At 42.2% G+C, this 25,728-nt stretch overlaps 1 protein-coding gene across 3 annotated transcripts in view; it reads right to left on the reverse strand.

Annotated features, from left to right (window-relative positions):
* The window catches only part of LOC137355859 (CUB and sushi domain-containing protein 1-like), a 1,186,508-nt gene that overhangs the window by 359,931 nt on the left and 800,849 nt on the right, over positions 1-25,728 (reverse strand). For all 3 annotated transcript variants that reach the window (XM_068021465.1, XM_068021474.1, XM_068021456.1), the window contains exons 36-37: positions 15,117-15,326; positions 6,164-6,352 (exon numbers count right to left, since the gene is read on the reverse strand). In XM_068021465.1, the coding sequence (XP_067877566.1) occupies positions 6,164-6,352; positions 15,117-15,326 (399 nt within the window). The remainder of the gene's footprint in view (positions 1-6,163; positions 6,353-15,116; positions 15,327-25,728) is intronic.

Here is a 25,728-nt window from a genome sequence, read left to right on the forward strand (position 1 = left end):
TGCACTAGACTCAGGCATTTTGTGGTAAATGTATTGGAGCAATCCCTCACACTGCTAGTTTTGTTCCCTAACAGTGGCTGGACACTACTCACAGACTTTGTCACCCTTTAGTTTTTCTGTCACCAAGATGAAGTAGCTGTGCCCTCCAGGCTCAGAAGCCCACCTGCCATCCTCAATTGGATGACGAGTATACACCCGGGCCACTCATTGGCCTGCCCATCAAAAATCACTACAGCTGTCAGGCGCCGATGTGCGGTGGGGTCAGGACCCGGAGATTCACCCAACGTCAGGATCCCGACCCCAGGACAAAAAAATCAGCCCCACTTGTCACATCCAGCTAATCAGCGTACACTCCCTTTCCTCCAACTCTTTTTTGCTAATGCATTAAACATGATTGCATTCATCAAGTCTGTCTTGAATTGTCAAGATTTTTTATGTAATGATATATTTTACTAAGTTTGTTGAACCAAGACTGATTTTACGAAAAATGGCAGTGAGCCTCACAAAAATTGCAAAGCCATGGGAAGTCCATCCAAAATTTCTTCAGATGTGCTCTCAGTGACCTAGACTCTCTATCAGAAGCACTGATTTGTAAAAGTGGCTCTCCTGTATAGACAGCAGACTTTGTGATTCCACAGTACTGTCTTCTTCTTCTTCTTTGGCCTCCTTGTCTCGAGAGACAATGGGTAAGCGCCTGGAGGTGGTCAGTGGTTTGTGAGGCAGCGCCTGGAGTGGCTATAAAGGCCAATTCTGGAGTGACAGACTCTTCCACAGGCACTGCAGATAAAATTGGTTGTCGGGGCTGTTACACAGTTCGCTCTCTCCTTGCGCTTCTGTCTTTTTTCCTGCCAACTGCTAAGTCTCTTCGACTCGCCATTCTTTAGCCCAGCCTTTATAGCTGTCATTATGATCATTTCAGAAGTAAGGTTATAAAGGGTTACAGAACCAAGGGAGGTTGATGGGGTTACGATACCGATCAGCTAAGATCTAATTGAATGGTGGAACAGACTAGAGGGGCCGAATGGTCTGTTCCTGCTCCGTTGTTTCGATACAGAGCCTAAAACTGTTAAATATTTTAACTCAAAACCAACTTTGGAAGTTCTCTGTTGCAAATGTAATCGAGTCCCAAGAGCTACATTGTCAGAATGAACCAGCTAAGCTCAGCTTGATGTGTAATGAGCTGATGGGAATAATGTCAGCCCTGTTAAGAAACTTTACTCAGCTCAACCAAAGATTAGACGCTATTTTTTCCGAAGTTACAAACCTCAGCAGATATTAATATACTTTTAAAAATCAATATTGCTGAAATCTTTAAGCCAAGCTGCTCGTCGGCATAACAAAATTAACAGTGCCCTTATTATCACCAGTGAAATTGTTCATCCCAGAATTGTATTCCAGTATTCTAGACATTAGTCCAAGGATTGATTTAGGGGAAGACTGGAACTGAAAATATTGATAAAGAGCTCTGTTGAACATGCAACTCACTTGGAAGAAATACAAATCTATCGAAGTATTCCATTGTGCACATCACAGCATCCTGCTTGACTCCATGTGCAGCATTTTATATAATCCTCTTTCCCATTCAACAACTAATTTATATGACCCTTGAATGTACAATGAATAAACATACTGCATGATATGGCATTAAGCATGAAGGTGACAGATGTTATTCCTGATCTGTGTTGAGTTAGTTAGTTTCAGACAGTGTGGGTTTGCTGAGATATACTTCTGGCTCCAATATTCTTGAGCCATGGAACAAGATATCAGCCAAGAACAATGACCCTTGAAAGTTTATGTTTCTGTGGACACTATAAGGTTGAAACCAGAGTACAATATTAGTAATAATCTAATTATTATGTGTTGAATTTCTCTAGCCATTATTTCAATAGTTTAAATTCTATTTAAATAACAAACAAAACAGTTGCAAAGCATACAGATATGCATGCAGAGTGCGATTTGTTGAGGGCAGGGTTTAGCTTAGCTGACAACTTCCATGATTGAACTGACCACCTTGAAGGATCTTCTCTCTGACAGGATTCGCAGTTACCTCTTTTACCCTGTTCACCTACACTGGTATCAGTTTCACTTCTCATATTTGATCATGTGTGTGGGAAAACTTGCTTTCACAACCAATAGACCTGGGCCCATCTTTTGTTTCTTATTTGTACTATCACCTCATTTTGCCTTGTACCTTTCACCCATTTTGTCATTTAATCTTTCCTGCTCTCCACCCTATCACAGACTTCCCCTTTTCTTCTTTCCCTGCGCTCTTTTCCCTGGCTCTGTATTTGCTTAGGAACTGTTAATCTCTAACATGTTCCAGTTCTGGTGAAAGGTCATCAGCCTGAGACTTTAACTCCTATTTCTCTCTTCACAGATGCTGCCTGACCAGCTCAGTGTCTGAAGTCCAAGTTATTTAAAGATTGTTTCATATTACTTAGTAAGAAAATTGAGCTTTACTACATATTTGTAAGTGGATTAATCGATTTCTCTTAAATTTTGTAGTATTGCCATCCTTCTTGAGGTCTGCATTAAGGTCTTCTGCTGTTTGCCATATTTCTCCCCTCCCATTATTTTATTATGCATTCCAGACATCCCTTTAATTTTACATTTGCAAAAGTAGTCCTGTTATCACTTTCCTCTGAGAGAAGGAACTGGGAGTAAAATTAATGAGCTTTAAGTGAGAGGTGAATTGAAACTCTCTTAGTCATTGGCTTTTCCCTTGGTGACTGAATCACATGGAGGCTTCACTTGGGATTTTGTTCCATATAATTGAATCTTTAATGTTAGTGATGCTGAAAAGTCACAGGCCTTTTGGCGCACTCTTGCTGTAACTCTGGTAGAAATGCATTGAAGGGCCTGGGAAATAAGCTCAGACACAGGCAGAAGGCAAATGGGAAGTTGGAATTACAAGGGGACTGTGTACAAGAGTAAGCAATTGTACAGGGCTTCGGTGAGATTACACATGGAGTACTGTGTACAGTTTTGGTCTCTGTACCTAAGGAAGGATTTACTTGCCTTAGAGGGAGTGCAACAAAGTTTCACTTGATTAATTCCTAGGATGAGACAGTTGTCCCATGAGGAGAGGGTGAATAGAATGGGCCTATGCTCTCTTGAGTTTAGGAAAATGAGACTGTCGCCCCCTGGTTGGAGAGTCTAGAACTAGGAGGCATAGTCTCAGGATAAAGGATTGACCATTTCAGACTGAGGGGAGAAGAAATTTCTTCACTCAGAGGGTTGTGAACATTTGGAATTCTCTACCCCAGAGTGGCTGTGGATGCTCAGTTGAACATAGGAAGATAGGAACAGAAGTAGGCCGTTCAGCCCCTCGAGCCTGTCCATCCATTCAATGAGATCATGGCTGATCCACGGCCTAACTCCATATACCTGCCTTTGACCCATATCCCTTAATATCTTTGCTGAACAAAAATCTATCTATCTCAGATTTAAAATTAACGACTGTTCTAGCTTCAACTGCTGTTTGTGGGACAGAGTTCCAAACCTCTACCACCCTTTGTGTGAAGAAGTGCTTCCTAACATCTCTCCTGAACGGTCTGGTCCTAATCTTTAGACTATGCCCCCTAGTTTTAGAACCTCCAACCTGTCTTTTCCTGTTAATATCTTGAAGACTTCAATCAGATCATCCCTTAACCTTCTAAATTCTAGCGAAAACAGGCCTAATTTGTGTAATTTCTCCTCGTAACATAACCCCTGTAGTCCAGGTATCATTCTTGCAAACCTATGTTGCACTCCCTCCAAGACCAATATATCCTTCCTAAGGTGCCAGAATTGCTCACAGTACTCCAAGTGGGGTCTAACCAGGATTTTGTACAGCTGCAGCATAACCTCTGTGTCTTGATACTCCAATCCTCTACATGTAAAGGCTAGCATTCCATTAGTCTTTTTGATTATTTCCTGCACTTGCTCGTGGCATTTTAAAGATCTATGCACCTGAACTCCCCAGTCTCTTTGGACATCCATTGTACTTAACCTCTTCCCATTTAGAAAGTACCCTGCTCGATCCTTTTTTGGTCCAAAATGGATAACCTCACACTTGCCTGCATTGAAATCCATCTGCCACAGTTTTGTCCATTCACCTAGTCTGTCAATATCTCCTTGCAATTTTATGCTATCACCTAGACTGTCTACAATGCCGCCTAACTTTGTATCATCAGCAAATTTGGACATATGACTTACTATGCCATCATTCAAGTCGTTAATGAATAATGTGAATAATTGAGGCCCCAACACAGATCCCTGCGGGACACCACTAGTTACATCCTGCCAATCGGAGTACTTACCCATTATCCCCACTCTCTGTCGCCTACCACTCAACCAACTTTCTAACCATGTCAATAATTTGCCCTCAACGCCATGGGCTTCTACCTTAGTTAAAGTCCCCTATCGGCTATTAATTTTTTCGGGACTTCCAGCAAGTTATCCTCCTTTTCAACTATAAATACTGAGTTGATGAGTATATTCAAGTATGAGATCGATTTATTTTAAGGGAATCAAGGGATATGGAGTTCGGGCAAGAAAATAGAGTCCCACTCTAGGGCTTGAGCACAAAAATCAAAGCTGACATTCCAGTGCAGTACAAGGGAGCACAGCACTGTCGAAGGTGCCGTCTTTCGGATGGGATGTTAAACCAAGGCTCCATCTACCAGTTTGGGTGGATGTAATAGATCACATGACACTATTCAAAGAAGAGCAGAGGAGTTATCTCCGGTGTCCTGGCCAATATTTATCCCTCAAGCAACATCACAAAAACAGATTATCTGGTCATTATCACATTGTTGTTTGTGGGTGTTTGTTGTGTGCAAATTGGCTGCCTACAATACAACAGTGACTACACTTCAGAAGTACTTCATTGACTATGAAGCACTTTGAGACATCTGGTGGTCATGAAAATCAATATATAAATGCAAGTCATTTTTTTGTGATTGAAGATCAGCCATGATCTTATTTAATAGCAGAGCAGGATCAGGGGGTGGGGGGGTGGGTTGCTCTCTGGGGCTGAATATCCATCCGCCCTCAACATGGTTTCCCCCATATCTGCGGGAATGGGACCATGGGAAGGGACTTGCTCGTCCCTATGCTGGGAGCTCCTGCATCCCCAACCTCTGTGCAACCTGATATGAGTTTGAAGGTTGGTAAACCCAGTGAAAGGAGAAGTTCTAATCCTAAAGGGTGCTAATTTTCACAACTGAAGTTGCTTTGACATCAGAAGATGTAAGTAAAGATTTTCTTTTGCAACTACAACTCTTTGACCTTGGGGGTCAGTTTATATTTTACTAAGGCAAAATACTCTCTTGGTAGAGACGATGGATTTCCTGCCCAAAATTCCATTAGCCTTTTTCGTTGCTGCCTGGACCTGTCTACTAACTTTTAATGATTGGGTACTTAGACACAAATCTCTTTGCTCCTCTACAGTACCTAATTTTGCATCATTTGAGAGAATACTATTAATAACAGGTGTTACAAACAACAAATGTTTCATGTGCAGGGATAGACTAACACATGGACTTGCGGGGTCTGTGCTCAAGGGCTCCAGCCAATAGGGGACTTCTGGTAAAACTCACAATGACGCAGAAGAACTGCATATAACAACTGGATAAGTTTTATTTAAATGTAATATATGGTTATATGATCTGCTTTATTACTAATGCAGTGATTAAGCATTCTATGGGTCTAATTCTTCATGCATTTTACTACAAATTTATGTTTTAATGGATAGGAATTGGTGCAGGGAGTCAATTGGTGGTGTAGAGAGGCCTCAAATCTTTTTGGTGCCCAAGGCCCCAAGAATTCCTAATCCTGCTTGGTTGAAGTGCTTACAAGTCGAATTTACACTACAGAAATACATTTCATAAAGGTGTAGAACAGCCAACTGGCACAAGAAGTTACTGCAAGGACAAGCAATGCCATATATTGTGATTTCTCATGGAACCTGAGAAGGCTTGTGGTGGACAAAATGCACTTCCTCTGAGCAAGAATAGGACATTTCAAAGCCAAATCAAATACAGCTCCTTTGTGTACCTTTAAACTGCTGACTGCTTGCCTTCTCAGTACTCTGCTCGCGAGGAAGAGGAGGGGCCTAAGAATGCTGAACAAAATAGCAAATGAAATGCAAAGGGGCAAAAAAAATGAATCGAGAAAGTACCTTCACATTTTGGGAATGGATGGTTCCAATTCCTGTTGATTCCATGATGGCACGTGAGAACATGCTGCCCAATCAGCACGTATCCAGGGTAGCATTCAAATGATATAGACTGTCCCACACTATAATCGGAATTGATGACAAAGCCATTTTGAAATGGTTGTGGATCAGGGCAGCTTTGAAGTTCATAAGCTAAAAGAAATCATAATCAGAAGGTCAGTATCATATGACATAGAGATAATCATCTTGTAAGGCTGTAGGAAGACCCCTGGACATCTTAGAAAGTTACATCCGTCTAAAGCAGTTATATTCCTGAAACCTTTAGTTCTTCACTTCTACCTGAGAAAAAAGTTGCATTAAGACCCATTTAAAATGCTTACAAAGCCATTGAGGTTTAGAATTTTGCCATGTGATCCCTTATATGACTGAGTCTTTACCCTGCCATGGTTGAGAAGTGCTGAGCACTAAGGATGAAGGGAAAATAAACTGGAGGCAGTCATTTCTGAGCTGGTCTCATACAGCTGCTAATGACCCACTTAAATTGGAACTGGGCAAAGGCATAAGAGTCGGTCATAAGTCACAATCAATTGATGCACAGCTGTAGGACAGCAAAGGGAAAAAAGAGGCAGAAATAACTTTAAATAGATGTGTTTACAATGATCTCCCTTCCCTAACACAAAATATGTAGCTATTCAATACGTAGAAAAAACATGGTATTCTGATCCCATTCTTCCACTGCATACTTCTGCCTCACACAAATCTTATTAGTTTTCCAACCTGAGCTGGAACCTCTGAGTCTCCAACTTGCATCTGCTGAACCTTAAAGTCTTTAGTAATTAAAAAAAATGTCAGATCATTAAGCTGAAACACAATTTTGAAAAGAATGGCTGCGGCAAGAAAAACCTAAGAGAGAAAATAGAAATTTAGTGCATTACATTTCCCTTAGCACTTACCAAAGCAGTGAGTGGGTGTAATTGATTTTCATGTGGGCGCACTGGAGTCAGGACTTTTCGTTATGAATTCATCTCATGCATCTAAATCAAAAACCTCTGAAACTTTTGCAGGATTTTATTTTTCAGTTTTATTTGTGTTTCATGCTGCTTTCCTCATCACTAACTCGCTGCTGTAAACTGTTGTATTCTGAATATGGGCCATTTCAAAATAACCTACTTTTTTGAAAGTATTGTTTTCTTCCAGAAAGCTAATTGTACAGAGTATTAACTAAGGCTCTCACATTTAATCACAGAAATAATGGAACCTCATTATGAGGCATAGCGTAGAGTCTGCAGATGGTCCTGATGCTTTTTCGGACTCAAGTGAGATGCTTGTGCATTTCAGTTAATTAAAGTGAGACTTTTTATTTCCGTGCCCTACTGAAAAGCATGATAGATATTTCTAACATTTCTAACATAGCAACTGCTAAAAGCAATAGGGAATGAAAAGGCATGAGTTAATTACAAACTACCAGCATAGATTTGTAAAAGGCAATTTGTGTCTGACATATTTAATGAAGTACACTGAGGAAATAATGTAGCAGATGCTGTGTATATGGATTTTCAAAAAAAGTGTTTAATAAGGTGCCAGGTAGAAGCCAAGTTGATAAAAATTAAGGTATATTGTATGAATGGGAGTGATAGGAAGTTGTAAACAATTGGTTATACAGAACAGAAAACAGAGTAATGGATCTCTTTTGGACAGCAGGGATGTAAATAGGGGTTGGCATTGAGCCAATCGCTCTTCTCAATATTTCTAAATGATCTTTACTTAGAAATAAGGAGCGCAATATCAAAATTTTCAGATGATACAAAATTAAAGAGCATGGTTAACTATGAAGAGGACTGCAAATGACTTAAGTAGGACACAGACAGGTTAGTAGGTTGGGAAGATAGGTAGATGGAAATGAGAGTTTTTTATTTGTTCTTGGCAGGTGCATGTCACTGGAAAGGTCAGGTGATACATGTTAAGAGGAAGAACAAACAGAGGTTGTGTACACTAAATGGTAAAATTCTAAAATGTGTAGAGGAACAGAGGTTTAACAATTCAGCTAGACCAAATCTTAAAAAGTGGGAAGGTGAATTTATAAAACTGTAATAAAAATGATCCAATGTTTTATAAATATGGATATAAAACATAGGGAAAGAGGTAATACCAAACATATATAAATCAGAAAGGATCTGATGTAGGACTGGATATCAGTACACTGAGAAACCTGACACAAATTGGCCTCCAGATCGTCACAAGTAGGCCTGACCAAGGGGAGATCGTGCATTGGTGCATAACGATCAGGGTTGAGACCTGGAGCTCTGAAGAAAGAAGTATTATTTACAGCAACCTGATTTTGTCTCTTCATCCAGGAGCTAAAGGGGAGATAGCTAAGGTATTGGAGATAACTGAGCTGTTCTCTTGTTCCCTGATGCTGGGCCAGTGATGGATTTTCTGGTGACATGAGGTAAGTGGGTGCCAGAGATACACTACATGAGGTGGTGGTGCAAGTACATGTAGCCGCATGCAAATGAGCTGCCCTCCCTCTGACCATGCAAACTACATGCAAGATCAGTGCTGAATGGCACTGACGGACACAATCCTAGCATAACTGGTGGAATCGCATGCCCACAGCTTTTCAGACCCACTGCGTACAATATCAAGGTCATGAAGAGAGCAAAAAAGAGATTGTCCAAGATGATACAAAGGATGAGAGGTTTAGTTACGAGGAGGGATGCAAAAACTGAGGCATGAAATTGGGCTAATACAAGTCACGCCAGAGGCCATCTCAGTGAGGGTGTTAGCATAGGCACAAGTAACCTCTGTGGGAAGTATGCAGAGCAGGCAGACAATGACATTAAGCAGCATGCAGTGCTGATTTGATGCTAGCAGTGCCATTTTGGAATATAATACTGCAACTAGTGCCCTCTCAACCTCACACCACTGAGCATGTATTATGTAATAGTAAGGACTCCCCTCTCCCTCCCCATCACCCCCAGTGCCATTAAAGGAATTATCAACTGCTTACAGGAAAGTTGCTGCTTGAATTTTTTTCTGTCTGTTGCTATGATATGTAAGTGTTTGGAGCTTTCTATAGTGCTTTCAAGTTGCAAACATCTACAGCGAGTGGTGTGGCAGGTACTGAAAGACCTTTTGCTGACTTCAAGGCTTCTGCACAAACCAGTTCCCCCCAGACATGAATGCACTAGTAGGCATTGTGCCTTCCCTCGGTGCCTGTCTTCCATGCCTGGCCTAGTTCTCCCGCGCAGTACTACCCCACTGGCTGCAGCATGACTTTCGAGAATAACCTTGGTTGGGATTTTATCCGGGCGATGGGGGCCTCGACCTCTGACAAAAGCGCCAGCGAGAACCCTGTGCGCCCCTTCTGTGGGAGGCTTGCCGAGTCAAGTGTGAATTAGGCACTTAACTGGACAGTGGCAGTCTTCCTCGGGATCAAGGACCCTGCTGACGGAAGCCCTGCCCTCTGAGAGCTCTTGAACTGCACACCACCACTGCAGAGGCGGTAGCTGCTGCCAGTGGAGAACACACCCGAGGTCTGGGATAGGCGCCGGACCCAGGCTACAGGTAGGTCAGAGTGGGAGGGGTCTCACAGGGTGGCGACATGAGGGAAGGGGTGTAGGGAGGTTGGCAGCAAGGGCAGTGGGGGGGGGGGGGGGGTTGGCTCTCAGCAAGCCTTCCCCTTCCAGATTTTATGTCATTCAGGCACAAAGTGCCTTTTAATATGGGAACAAACCTATCCGTGTCTCCCCACCCCCGCTTTAATTGCCCAGTTAAGGACCTCAATTGGCATCGGGGCAGAAAGGCTGTTCACAAGCCTTCCTGCCCTGGACTTAACTTCAGCGGAGGCGGGTTTGGAGGTGGGAAGAGCGTGTAATCGGGCGGGTCTCCCCCCCACCATCCCATTTGAGTACATGCTTTGCTCGTCTCCAAACCCGCCATGGCAGGCAGCATAAAATTCACCCCCTTGTGTTTCTCTGGACCTAGAAGTTGCAGCTGCAGACTGCACCATCTCGGCATGGACAGCAGCTGTCTGGGCTGGCTGGAAGGGCATTGGCAGAGTGGCAATGGTGGGAGGATGAATGAATGCTGTTTGCCTGAGGAAGGGCAGCAGGTTTGCACTCCGTAAAACGATTGCCACTGCCCCGGGCGGTGCCTTAGCAATCCCAGTAATCTTTTGGAGGATAGATTACTGGACTGCTGTGAGATCCTGCAAGCCCCTTTGCACATTATAATCCACAGCCATGATGGGAGTTGAGATTCAACATAACCCTCAGGTGTTGGGTGGCAGCTGCTTTTGCTGCAATTGAAGCTGCAACATCAGCCATCGGACGCTGCATCGTGGTTGTGAACGGAAATGGTCACCACTTCCATGCTGGAAAATATGGGCTGCAAGCTCTGCACAAAGTCCTGTGCCAAGTTGGTGCCAAATTCCTCCGTGCACCTTGACATTGACTGCAGGATTTCTGGCAGATCTTCCAATGCAACAATCATTTCATTGTGTATACCCTTCAGCGTTCTTTTGTAGGCTGTCTCACCGAAGTACTCATCTGAGTCTTCTGCAGCAGAACTACTGTGCAACTTTACCCTCCAGTGAGCTTCCACCTGTGATCTCATTTTCCCCTGTCCCAGCTGTAGCACACTCATGCCCAGTGTCACACCACGTGCAGATCCTGCTGCTAATCTAGCCTCTAAGATACAGGCAGTGTCAATATCTGAGTTGGTGACTGCGAGTCTGAAATGAAGTGATAGCTTGTCTTCATTATCACTCTCTTCTTGCTGTTCCTCCACTGCCTGGCCAGGTTACAATTCTTGGGTATCTAAAAGGAGAAAGGCACAAATGTAAGTTTATGGTGAGAGAAGGGAGGGCAAAGTAAGAGGTGTATGCTTACACCATCTGCTGCTTGGAAATCAGAAGATATTGTGGGATGAGGGGAATGGGGATATGAGAAGGAGGATTAGGTATGAGGATACTGTCATCTTCAATGGCTTTAGCCCGACCACTGGCCGTGGCCTCAGCAACAATGGTTCCGATAATGACCAGTGCCGTATTCTCCGTGGGAGTTAGGAAATTCAGGCACCCATGTCCCACTTCGCTTAGCTCCTGCAGCCTCCAGTTGTGCACTACCTTTTCCTGCAAGTGACAGAGTGTCAGTGAGTGTGGTGCAATCTGTTTGGCTGTCGTGGCTGAGTAGCTGGCAATGTGTGCAAGCTGTGAGATGTGGGTGTGAGGCTTGCAGCAAGGCTAAGAATGTGAGGTGAAGCATGAATGTCAGTTATGAGTCCTGATTGATAGAAATTGTTGGTAGGTGAGTGATGGGGGTGTGGTGTATTGAGGAATGTCTGAGGCTAGTGGTGCAGTTGGTAAAATGTGGTATTTGAAGATGTATTCACTGACCTTCACCACTCGTGTGAGGTCACTGAGATTTTTGCAGTTTTCCATGCAGGTCCTTGGGGCTTGACTCCTAGTATTGACCTCCGTGGCTATCTGCTCCCATTGCCTTCTAACCATGTGTCTGGAGCATCTCTTGCTCCTCTGCGGAAGCAAGACATCTCTTCTCTTCTCCACTTCCTCCATCAAGACTTCCAGCGCAGTGTCTGAAAACATTGAAGTATGCTTTCTCCCATACTGCACATTCCTTACTTTTTCCCAGGAAAGATTCACTTCCTGTACAACTCTCAGCATCTGCTGCAGCCAAACTACACCTCTCCTTTAAGAGGTGCAGGCTAGCTTTAATTAGTGCTAGGAATTTACGATTTTGGGCCTTCTGCTGTTGCATGCAGCCAATGAATAGCACAGTTGGCACTGGTGACATGCAGAAATCATTCTAATGAGCAAGCATGTGAAGTTGGCATGCTGTCTGCATATCAATCAATGGGCACAGGTTAATTGCACATCATAATCCTCTCACCCATTTCCAGGGGCTATCTAATTTAGCCTTCATTACGAAAGAGAAGGTTAAGAGAAGATCTAATGGAGGAGTTCAAAATGCTGAAAGTTTTTAATGAAGTAAAATGGGAATAACTGCTTCCATTGCTGTTCAGGCGAGTTTCACTAGATCTATTTGAGAAATAATAACAGCTCTGTAACAATCTTGCGCATCCATTATACACTGTCAAATAGCAAGAAAAAAACTAAGGAAAATATCTGTAGTCAATTCAAATAGGTCTGCATTAGTGAAAGAACTGCAATAGTAGGAGATGGGGATTGTGCGGAGGCAAATTGGGACCGGCAGCACCCATCTTTTGGTCCCTAATATACCCCTTGAAGTTCCAAAAAGGCACCCCTGGCGCACTTGCACACTTCTGATAAGAAGAGCGGCAGGCGCCATTTTTGTAAAGGGTGCACACACTTCACTGGTAATACGCAGAGCAGGCAGATCATGATGTCAATCAGTGTGTAACACTCATATGATGCCAGCACTGCTATTTTGGAGCTCCAAGCTCCAGCTTACACCCTCTCCTAACCTCCAACAGTTGAACATATGTTCAACAGCATGAAGGACTCCCACCATGGATCATCAGCTACTTACAGGGTAGCTGCTGTTTCTTTCTTCTCGCGATTGCTGCAATTTGACTGGTGTTGGTTAAAGTTTCAATAATCAACAGATCTGGCAGGCGCTGAAGTACATTTTTGCTGACTTAAAGGCTTGTGCACAGACCAGTTGCTCCCAGATATGAGTGGACACTAGATCTTGCTCTTGGCATTGAGCATGAATTGAAGGATAAGCAGAGGCCTTGCAAAGCAGGACAAACTGCTAGAAGAGGGAGGAGGGGGAGACTGATATTTTTTCTTATTCATTCATTGGATGTGGGCACCACTAGCAAGGTTATCGTTTATTGCCTATCCCTAACTGCCCTTGAGAAGATGGTGGTGAGTAGTTTAGTACAACTGACTGGTTTTTCACAGGGCAGTTAAGAGTCAACCACATTGCTGTGGGTCCGCAGTCACATATAGGCCATCACATATAGGCCAGACTGGGTAAGGAAGGCAGATTTTCAAAAGAACCCGAGGCGACATGAAGAATAGCTTTTTTATGCAGCAAGTGGTTAGGATCTGGAATGCATTGCCTGAGATCGTGGTGGAGGCAGATTCAATCGTGGTTTTCAAAAGGGAATTGGATAATTAAGTGAAAAGAAAAGATTTGCAGGGCTACAGAGAAAAAGCAGGGAAGTTGTGATAAATTGGAATGCTGTTCGGAAGAGCTGGTATAGTCTCGATGGGCTGAAAAGCCTCCTTCTGTGCTGTACTCTTCTATGATCTATTCTATAAAGTGGGTAAATGGAGTTATGATACAGATCAACCATGATTTAATTGGATGGCGGAACAGGCTCAAGAATCTGAATGACCTACTCCTGTTTCTATGTTCATGGGTAATTTTTTTCATAGAAAGCTCCATTAGACAATCTTTATTACCTGGCTCCGATTGATGAGTTTGGCAGTGTTTCTGTCCACAAGATTTAGTGGGACAATTCAAAGTACAATTGTCTGGCTTTACTATCTGCTCTTATTCCTTACTATCATTTAAATGGTTTTCTGATGACATGAATCATTGACAACACTACCATTCTGTTACAGATGGTCCAGATTATTTGACTTAAGCCAATGAGACCAATATTTTATGCAGGTCTTTTAACATTTGATACAAGATTAATATACATAAAAATCCATCCACTCTCACTTTAATACACTATCCGCAATTCATTTTGAAAGTTAAACTTGTATTATTTCTTAAATTAAATTCTCCCATGATAAATTTCCTATAGGGAAGTATATACCAAGCATGCTGCTTTCTTATCTTTACACACTTCCCTTGGAGAACAGTGTGAAGCAATGGAAGGATGTGCAGGCTGATTAACAGTCTGACAAGATGTGAACACTCCTTCCATAAACATAATGATCTTTATACCAGCTGATAGAGTGGCTACTCTTATGTAGCTCAAGGATGTTATGGGCTCTCACAAGGCATCTGATGAGGGGGACGGGGATGCCCATACTCCTCAGATGCAATTAGTCTGTTGGATATCAATCTGGCTCTGAATTCTGGAACGCCGGTCTCCACTCACAGTGACAGTCTGGAGCGGGGTTTGAATCCTGCACCTTCAGCCTCAGGTGGGAATGCTAACACTAGACAAACCCTCAGGCGGGAATGTTACCACTAGACAAAAGGTTTGTTCCAACCGCACTGAACATGAACTATCAAAAAGAGGGATTTGGCGTAAATCTTTCCAACTCTTAGAGTTTTCTTGCATTATGAGTTATACCTCCATGCTGTGCTCCCTCAGGGACATACTTAAAACTGATATTAATGCAAATTCGCCAAAAATTTTAATTTTCTACAAAAGAACTTCTGTTCCATCTCTAATAAAGCAAAAATGGATCAGCACAAAACTATCAAAACATGTGCAATTCTTATTGTTCACACATCACAAAATAAAATAAATTAGTCATGAACATTTTGGTTCTAAAATTAAAATTAGTGGCTCTCCTCAAATAATGGAGGAAGGAATTTCATCAGGGCCAATTTTTTTAAATATTATTATAAAAACTTAACATTTGTCTTCCTGTCTCTCCACGTCTTACTCTGGCTGTCTAACTCCTCACAACTTTCACTTCCCTTTATATTTATCCAGCTGTGTTTTTAAATAATAAAAAAAGACCTTACAGGGCTGTGAGGGCAACATTCACTCCAAATATCCCATCAGGAATTTGTAATTTGGAAAAGTGTCCATATCTTTCATGCTGTTTTCTCTCAATTGAAAACTATATTGCAACTTTATTCAAGCTCTTGGGACACATCCACTATAAGCACAATGTGAGGAGTTTCTGCTGGGTGTTCATTTCACATTTGTACAGCACTAACGGAAAAATAACATTTTCAAACTATGCAGTCTCTGCTTATGTCCCTTTTGAAATATGTTTAAGTGAGCAACATTTGGATATTGCTATTCCTACCTTGATAGATCAGCTTGAAACCTTGTTTGTTCTCTGAGTGATCACTGTAGAAGTGGATGATGGTATCGTGAGTGGTGCTGAGTAGCACAGGTGGGAGATCTACTCCACTGAACTGTCCAATTAAAGAACTAGTATAATGCGGCCCATTTCGAATCTCCAAGAAATCATGATTGGCTTCAGTTGAAAAATTCAGGAACTGAATGACTGCACCTGCATTGATAGAAACATCTTTTAACTATAAAAAAGACTAAAGAGCAGAAGTAAAAACAATCAATAATACAACTCAGCTTGGTAATCTCACATAACAAAATGTATTCATTATCTTTTTCCAAATCAAATTGTAGTCCTATAAGATTACATGGTATGTTCTTTTCACAGGTATCTGTGCTGTGCACCTTCACAGTACTTAGAGTTACCTCTCATCATCAGAAAGAAACAAGGGGGAAATTCCATCATTGTTATATAAAATAAGAATTCTTTAAAAAATCACCTCGCCAAATGGCCAAAATTTGAATGGTAAAAAACTCTGACATAAAGCTTAACGTAAAGTCTTCAGAAACATTCCATAATGTTGGTCAGTAAAGGTTGATGCTTTCAGCCTATTAATTTACATGGATGGAAAGTCATTGTTTCACAACCAGCGATGCCTGCAAGTTCCTCTCCTGGCTGGAGCACTTGCTCAAAGAATCAGCCGGTATTATAAACTTAATGCTTCCATTTTATTATATTAGTGAACTTGGGTTGGCTGAAAAATGAGTAAGTGCTGTTATTTTAGTGCTATCTCAACTTGCAACAACGTTACACATATATATTACAGAATTAACCTTCAACATTTAAAAGTACTTAAAAACATACAATAACCTGTTATACTTGTGATACAATTTAGCACTTCTAGCAAGATACACAGCCAGGTTGCTAACTGCATCCTATTTGCAGAGTGCTTTATTTCCTTTCACTGTACTATCAAAACATGCACAAAATATAAATCATCAGCCTGCCTGCCATAAAAAACAAGAAATGCTGGAAATACTCAGCAGGTCTGGCAGCATCTGTGGAGAGAGAAGCAGAGTTAACGTTTCAGGTTAGTGACCCTTCATCGGGCTGCCGCCAACACCTCTGAGTTAAGATGTGGATAAAATGTACTGCTATAGTGCAACTGCTGATCACACCATTTACTTACATACAAAATTAACAGGATGCTTCAAATACTTCAGAGCAAAACTTTCGTGAATATGCTGAACCACGTCTTAACCCAGACACTGAAAGCATGTACAGAATAGAAAGTCCTTATAAACACAGGCCCTGAAATTACACTGTGGGATACTCGCAAACAAGTGTTTACTGGTTTGCCTGTAATTCCTCCATTTGCAATTTTCAAATTTATTTTATACACCTTGAGAATACGAATTTGTAAGTGTGTAGCTTATTGGTCTGAAATTCTTCTCCCTCTACTGCACCAATCTATTTTAAATGGGTTAACGCCCTGGATGAGCCACGGAAACCCTAGTGAAATATAAACAACAGGCGAGCAGAAAGAACCCTGTGGAAATTCACCCCCATTATCTGAAACACATATAAATCTATGCAAGTTAAATACTTCACCTGATGCCCTAACTATTCAACATGCTATGTGTTAAATCCTTGTAACACGTGACCAGCTTTTATTGCTTTTTGATCCATTTTATCCCTTCCTGTCCTGAAGGTGCAAACCTTCACTCAGGTACAAATCTACAAGCACTCGCCGTCCTCTAGTACATCAGCTTTGTGGTGATTCTTCAAGAATCAGTGCAGCAAGTGTCAACCAGCAATTCATCCTTGCTGCGCTCCGCAACTGGCAGTCTTCTGTCTCGTGAGACAATGGTTTGCACCTTGGACATCAACTCTGTGTTAAACATCACCTAGTGTGGCTCAGAGCCCCACTCTGGCATGGCAGTCTCTGTTGCACTTGCTGCAGATGAAGGCAGCAGGCTGAGAAGGTGCTGACCTCTGTTTTCTCTGAGTCCTCTTCCCGTGTTCGTATACATCCACAATGTGCTCTTTCTAGCAGGCATAACTATACACTGCTAGGAAGCAGGAACCCAATTGAGTTAGATAACTCAGTTCAAACTGGGGAATGAACCTTAGACTTTTTGATCTGATAAATTCAGTACCAGACCATAAAGTTTCATTCTTTCCAAAGTATAAGATTTTACTAAATTATCAAGAATTCAAGAGATTTGTGATCAATTCATTGGGTAGCATTAAAGAATGATACTTCTCTGTATGGTGCTTTTAGCACAATGGCATAGTTGCATCAAATTCCTGTGTTTGTCATTCTAACAATCATAAACTGTTTGCAACTTCTGCATTCTATCTGACCATGAGCTCAGCTTCTGAACCCTTATCCTCTGCATCATCAAGATCGCCTAATTCCACCTACTTAATATTGCCCATCTCCACCTCAGCTCATTTGCTGCTGAAAACCTCAAAAATGGTTTTGGTGCCTCCAGGCTCGACTACTCCATTGTTCCCCAGGATGGCTTCCCACATTTCATCCACTGTAAACTTGAACTCATCTAAAACTCTGCTGCCCACATTCTAACTCGCACTAATCTCATTCACCCATCATCCCTGTGCTCATTGACCTACATTGGCTCCCTCTCTGACAATGCCTCAATTTTAAAGTTCTCATCTTTATGCTCTAATCCCTCCATGGCCTCACTCTTCTCTAACTTTGCCCTACAACTCTCTGAGACCTCTCTGCATCTCCAGTTCTGGCCTCGAGCACATCCCCAATTTTCATCGCTCCACCATATGGGGCTGTGCCTTCGGGGGCCTTAGGCTTTGAAATTCCAACCCTAAAATTCTTTGTTTGTCCAACTTTCTTTCCTACTTTAATTCACTCCTTAAAACTTACCTTTTTAACCGAAGTTTTTGTCACCTGTCCTAATATATCTTAATGTGGCTTAGTGTTAAAATTTTGTCTATTAAAATTCGATGAAGTATCTTGGGTTGTTTTTATATGTTAAAGATGCTATACAATTGCAAATTTCTGTTGCAGCTATACTGTTCTGAACTGCACTAACACTGAGAATTATTGTACAATATGTTACAGGGGCAATTGCATAATCTTATTAGTTCTAAGCACACATGCCCACTGTATAACAAACAATTAAGAGATAGAGATGCACATCATACATGAGAGCAGTGTTTTCCCTATCACTACAGCATTGTAAAAGGACATGATATTAGCTCAAGATTAGATTGGTTCACCACATTATCTTCAAATGTGTGACATCATTGCAATCCTGCCCCTGGCACATTTAATGCAGTAAATTAACCAGAGGATTAAGCCAACACATGGTGCATGATGCAGGTGTCCAGTTTAATTAATGTTCGATTCAGTTGGAAAAAAAAGGTTCAGTCAGAAGCTAATTTAGGTTAACTGATGCTGCTAAGTATTCTTTTCAATTATTTGGCACGCTGCTCAGAAAGAAAGAATTTATTACAGAGCTGGAAATGGAGCAAAAATAATTATATTATTTGCCAAATATAACAATGCACTTTTATCCTTTATTTACATCTACTTATACTGCATCATTTTTTCACATGGATGCTTGTCTCCACATAAACTGTTTTAGCCTGCAGGTTACAGTAAATCACGGCATTACTTTTATGCAGTTATTTCACCACTTGCGAGTTGTCAGAGTCATTTTTTTTTAACCTGCAACAGTACCCTTGACACCCATTCTTCACACTCTTATGATTTAATTAACAGCTTGTCCAGAAACCAAACACTAAGGAACTTGGCAGATGGGAGCACATTGTAACCCTGGGTCTTAGATATCTATGGGATTGTATATCAAAGATCTTCACTATTTTGCCTCTGTAAAACCCATAAAATGACAAAAGGCCAGCAAACCTGCTGCTTCCACAAACCATGTACAATTCATCTGATGTGGCCTCTCATGATACCTTACTCATTTAGACACCTGAGGGAAAATTCTCAATAAATTCTCCCTGATCCTCAAATCATGCAAAGCTCTAGAATATTAATATTAATCTTTTTTCATATTTTTACGATTCAAATCGATTTAATTGTCCTTTTGACAAACATTTACTCTCACCTGGCAACATTAGAATCATTAGCTTCCATCAAATCCTTGATCATATTGTTACATGAGTGCTCCTATTTTACTTTGTACAATATGTTCGAAGAAATTGTAGTTGGATTGTGAACATTGATTCATCTGGAATCTTGAAGAGGCTGAACTTTATGGTTGTTTGTACAAAAAGGAAGGTCACAGAAGGTTCCTGGTTTTGGCTAGTAAACAAGAACTGGAAAGCATCTGATTTCAAGTAAATACAGCAGGAGGCTATGTTTTGACCTGAAGAGCTATTTGAAAGGAAATGACAAGTCAAGATTTATGGTCGTCACAAGGCCTGTTTCTGAAAAAAGTTGGTTTCCTTTTGAACTTTAAAAAAGCCAATTGGTTTGGCTAAAAACAGGCAGTTGGAGTTTTCTTATTGGCCTGCCAGGAGAACAGAAAAAAATCCAGACAGCTGATATCTTTCTCACTTTGAAGAATCCCTGCATCTTTAAAGCAAATCCTGTGTCATGTGTTTCCTGTTGCCTCCTGTATTTGAAGAAATCCTGCATGTTTGCAGAAACCTTGCATCTTTCAAAGAACTTTGCATGGAACATGTGAGAATTGAAACCTTTGTTGTTGCATTTCTGATGTAAAACTTATGTGAAGCCTTCTGTAGCTACATCTCTTCAAAACCTACAAAGGCTGATCTTCAACATCGCCTGGAAGGGATTGTTCTGGGAAGATCCTAGTGATAGCCACCTATTCGCCTTTGGGACACCTCACCAAAACCAAGGACATCTTCCGTACCTACTTTTTAGTATAAGTGTTTTTTTTTTCCTTCTATTTCTTTGTAACAGCTGTAAACAAAAAATATTTTTTCCCCCAGTTAACTGGTTTTGTATGTGTATGTGCGTGAGGGCTAGGATAAAATAAGGGGCTTTAATATTTCAATTTGCAATTTGTGCATATGTTTACTTCATTATTGGTTAACACTTGGTTTATAATAAATGGATAATTTTATTGTTTATTAAAGAAACCTGGTTAGTGTGCTTTATTCTGAGAGAAAAATAGAGTTTCTGATTGACGGTTTCGGTAAGTAGAAAAATTTAAATATATGTTGTGACCTGTGGAGAACTGGGACTGAATTAACAGTGCACTCCTCCCGCCGCGGTCGTAACAACATCAATCTACATTGTAGCTTCTTTCACCTCTATCTCGTTAACCTTTTACAAGCTATATCAATAAACAATATCATCTAACTCTCCCATCAAAAAAAGCTATAGGTTAGGTTAAATAATTATCTAAACAAAAAGTTAGGTTAAATAAGTACCTAAATAATACCAAATGAAACTACTGGATGGAAACTGCATTTCAAATGCGCTCATGATTCTATGAGAAATTGAGCATAATATTCTGTTTAAATCATTGTGATAAGAGGATGACTAATCTTATTACATATATTTCAAGTAAGGAGAGTTATTTAAAGGACTACATTTCCTAAAACACTCATTGTCCTATCCACATCAGCCCACAGCTAAAATATAGGCCCGATATTAACTCAGGGATAGAAACATGGGGTGCGAGGGCGTTAGCAGGCGATGAACCTGCAGCATTACGTGGACATTCATTTTTTACTTTGTTTCATGGGATGTGGGCGTCGCTACTAGTCCAGCATTTATTGCCCACCCCTAATTAGGGTTGAGAAGCTGGTGAGCTGCCTTTTTGAAATGCTGCAGTCCATGTGAGGTAGGTACACCCACAATGCTGTTAGGAAGGGAGTTCTAGGATTTTGACCCAGCGACAGTGAAGGAACGGTGATATAGTTCCAAGTCAGGATGGTGTGTGGCTTGGAGGTGGAGCTTGCAGATGGTGGTGTTCCCATGCATCTGCTGCCTTCGAGGTGGTAGAGGTCACGGGTTTGGAAGGTGCTGTTGAAGGAGCCTTGGTGCGATGCTGCAGTGCATCTTGTAGATGGTACATACTGCTGCCACTGGGCATCGGTGGTGGAGAGAATGAATGTTTAAGATGGTGGATAGGGTGCCAATCAAATGGGCTGCTTTGTTCTGGATGGTGTTGTGCTTCATGAGTGTTGTTGGAGCTGCACCCAGCCAGGCAAGTGGAGAATATTTCATCATACTCCTGACTTGTGCCTTGTAGATGGTGGACAGGCTTTGGGGAGTCAGGAGGTGAGTTATTCACCATAGAATTCCCAGCATCTTACCTGCTCTTGTAGCCACATTACTTACATGGCTGGTCCACTTCAGTTTCTTGTCATTGGTAACCACCAGGATGTTGATGGTGGGGGTTTCAGAGATGGTATTGCCATCGAATGTCAAGGGGAGATGGTGGATTCTCTCTTGTTGGAGATGTTCATTGCCCTGACACCTTTTTGGCACAAATGTAACTTGCCACTTATCAGCCCAAGCTTGAATGCTGTCCAGGTCTTGCTGCATATGGACATGGACTGCTTCAGTATCGGAGGAGTTGCGAATGGTGCTGAACAGTATGCAATCATCAGTGAACATTCCCACTTCTGAACTTACAGTGGAGGGAAGGTCATTGATGAAGCAGCTGAAGATGGTTGGGTCAAGGACATTGGATGATTTTACTAGCCAGCTGTCATTTAAATAATGTTTCTGGGTTTCTCAATGAAATTCAATGTCTGAGAATGTGCCAGCCACCCACATGACACAACTTCCTGTCCAGTATTTAAAGGCTCAGTCCACTTCCATAAGGGAGGCTGAGGGAAGGGACTGCCAAAACTGAAAATAGTCATTGCCAATTGGAAGGATGTGTGCCAAGAAAGGGAATGTGCCCCCCCCAGGTTCACCAGTGCCTTCCTGGAGGCAATGCTGGGTACAGTGAGGGTGAGGAGGGTTGTGTTTTCCCCACAAATGGAAAGAAGAAACCTGCTGCAACAGCCAAGAGGGTCTGGATTGAGGTGGGTGAGGAAGTCAGCAGCAGGAGCATGTTGCCTTGGACCTGGATTCAGTGCAGGAAACGTTTCAATTATCTAACTAGCTCAAGAAAGGTCAGGGACCATCCTCTTTACCCATCTGCTGCAATTCCCCTCCTTCTACTCCCTCTTGTTCATCCTACGCCATACATAATACTCCTCACCCCTGAATCATTTTCCTCACTACCAATCACAATGGTGAACTCTACCACCACTCATCCTCACTCTTTACCCATGCTCACCTGCTGCTTCCTCCTTTCACTGTTGATAATAATACCATTTGCATTTCATCACTTGTAAGTTGTTTGGCCTGTACCTCCTCTCAGCAAACCTCCTCAATTCACACTGCTGCCAATCTTCACAAACTCATCACATGCCTACTTCTTTTACATCTACCTGATAGGGATAGAGGAAGTGAGTTAGGAGGAGGCTTATTGGAGCATAAACCATGGCAGAGACCATTTGGGCATAATGGCCTGTTTCTGTGCTGCAAATTCTATGTAGTTCCATTTAATGTCTGATTCTCCCTTTCACTGTATGCACTACATCCAGAAGAAGGACACATCATGCTACCCAGTCATAAAACTATCTTTTCTCCACATTGAGCAGAACAGAGTACAGAATTCCAGGGAGACAGAAGGTACCAGGGGAGAACCGCCAGACATAGTGGAGGTGATCCTGAAAGAGGGGGCAGTGGAGATCAGCGGTACCTCCAGTACCTTAAGCATTGGTGATGGCGAGGTTGATGGACCACAGGGTGCTTACATTATCCCTTTATCCCCTTACCTTCCACAAACCAAATTCACCTCAGCTAACTTCAACACATTAACCCCAGTGTGGTTAAGTGCTTCATGTGCACATTGAGATCTTCTAAGGCGCATTACTAAATCTTCACTTTACTTCTTTCTTCTGGGGCCCTCACAGTAAGATCATGAGCCCCTGCCCCCAGGAGATGGAAGATTTCTAAAGAAGCACCACAACATGCTACATGCATTGCAGAAACCCATGCAGTCAGTAGCACATTGGATGGGCGTGCGTTTTACTGAGATGGATAGGCCAACACCTGGTGAGTCTCACGGCTCCTGAGCAGGAGCAGATAGTGATCAGGAGAATACATGCTGGAGGGTGGTGTCTATTCTAATCTGCTCAGCGGGGCAGAGATGTAGAACTTCAGGGTGAGGTACGTGTAGACCTGTCTCAAGTTGTCTGCGTGCCTCATCCATTTCAATCAGCTTGGGGCCTGAATTCCAGCTGGCCCAGACTGCTACTGCAGAAGTCCAAGAGGAGCAGCCAGTAGCAGGAGCCTCACCTGCTCCAGCACACAAAGGTCATTGGCCACGAGCATCTCCAGAGACTGAGGAAAATTCATCATAGTCATTTCTGCTCAAGTCACTGGAGAAGCACCCCTTGGAAGTGATAGAAGCAGAAAGTGAATGGCTAATTAGATCGCTTAGGGTTAACACTTGGGTGTTTCACTAATTGGCATTCGATGATATGAATGGTGGAGCACATTAAAAACGTTGCCACTTCTGCCATTTTCAAGTGCCCCATGCTTTAAAAGTAACTTCTATGCTTGTTTATTATATCAGAAGAGGAGGTCAGGGCAATGTTTTCATGGTGACAAGCTGGAGGACATCAACGCATTGAAGTGAAGGTAGCAGGATTGTGGGTGTGGGGGGAATCTGGTCACATAAAAATTCTAGAGGGGACAGATATCTAAGTGAAGCACCAACCTATGAGACCATCCCTTCCATCTCGGGCCAGAGGATGATCTGAACACATTGGGTCATGTCCTCCATCTTCGTCCTCACCATCATCCTCCTCATCCGATGAGGAGTCACGCACTCCTTCTTACTTCCTTCCTCCTGGATCTCTAGTCCTCGCTGCTGAGCGATGTTAAGCAGGAGACAGCTACTCACTATTATTCTGGAGATTCTGGCTGGGGAGTATTGCAAGCAATCTCCAGACCCTGAAGTCAAGTCACCTGAACCTCAACTTTGGCACCCTAACAGCAGCTCTATGATGCACCCTATGGTGATGTGGCTCCTGTCGTACCTATTCTGTTTGACAACTGGAGTCTCCTGAAGCACTGTTCCTCAGACAGACCAAGGAAGCTGAGCCTGTGCCTGAACACCCTGTGAGGTGAGTAAGGCCTTCTGCGAACATTGTCCCTCTGTGGCTGCCTTTTCTGTTGCCCACCTGCAGCTCCTTCTTCATCACGCCTTTGCTGCTGGAATTCCGTATCCTCCTCCTCTTCTTCAGTCCAATGCAGTTGTTACGACGAGGTGAGCAATGTGTCTAGGGGGTCTCTTGCTGTCTTCACCTGGTCTTATTGGAACAGGATTTAATTCTAAAAGCACTGTGTTTTGAGTTCCCCTTTTTGTGAATCTGTGTTCACAGTTTCCAATTATCAGTCAAATAACTGAGCACAAACAGGCTTTCTTTGGTTTAAAGCAGAAAGATTACGTTTATTAAACTTTATCCTTAATTCTAATACGGTTCATGCCTGCGGATATACGTCGCGCTCACACTAGCATGCTAACATGATATATATCTCGAGCTCGCTGTAGTCCTTAATTGAAGTTATATTCTTGTGTTTCGTTGGGGCTCAGTAATCTTCTTAAAACTTTGTTCACATGGCAAACCTTTCTCTCTTTGAGTTTCAGGCCTTCAATGCTTTCAGTTCCCTGAGAGTTAGGCAGGCAGGTGGTGTTCTTAGTTCCAGGAAAGCACACAGTGCTCTGCCTGGCAATTCCTTTGTTTGCGAGTTCAAATTCAAAAAGCTCCCAGGGTGCTCAGCAGGCTAGTCATGTGACTAGTTCCTTAAATGGAACAGTCTCTTCACATCACTTGTTGGAGGCTCAAATTTCTCTGCCCTAGCCAGCTAGCCATGTGACTAAAACTAGTCTGACCACTTCTGTGTATTGGAGAGCCACTGCAGAGTCTCCATTGTTTCAACATTGTCTGTTACCATGGAAATGTCTTTCCAATCAGAGATTGCAATTTTTAAAGTTTTCATGTTTATGTGGCGAAATAATGTGCGCCTCAGCCTTGGCAGGTGAGGGTTTGCCTGACACAGTGAAGTTCGAGCAGCACCCATAATTAAATTCTCTTTTTTCTAACAGCGTATCAAAAGCACATCAAAGCAGTGATCACAGAATCACAGCCAACAATGAACTGAAAGAGCACCTGCAGCAGCTTTATTCAGATCAGTTCTCCTTTAGTTTCAGCACACTGATCACGTATTACCCGATCCCGCCAGCATTCCCCTAATGACCCATGTGAAACCTATGCTGCAAGATCTTAATTGCATCACAGGACCCCAATTTACATGTGTTCATGAGCTTCACGCTTCTCTACAAAGGAAGACTCACTGATCCTAATACTCGCCACTGTTAAAATAACAATGACTGCGAATGCAGTGAGTTGGGGGTGGGATTGCTATTTCTGGCATTCTAGCCCCTTGCCTGACCCTTTCCTGCCTGTTGGGAGGGGGTTAAAATCAAGCCCATAGTCTTTTAATATAAAATAAATTACAGTTTACATAAAAATGTAAGTGCACACCCTCCATGTATTTATTCATCAT

The sequence above is a fragment of the Heterodontus francisci genome, chromosome 3, assembly GCF_036365525.1.
Source record: "Heterodontus francisci isolate sHetFra1 chromosome 3, sHetFra1.hap1, whole genome shotgun sequence".
NCBI lineage: Eukaryota > Metazoa > Chordata > Chondrichthyes > Heterodontiformes > Heterodontidae > Heterodontus > Heterodontus francisci.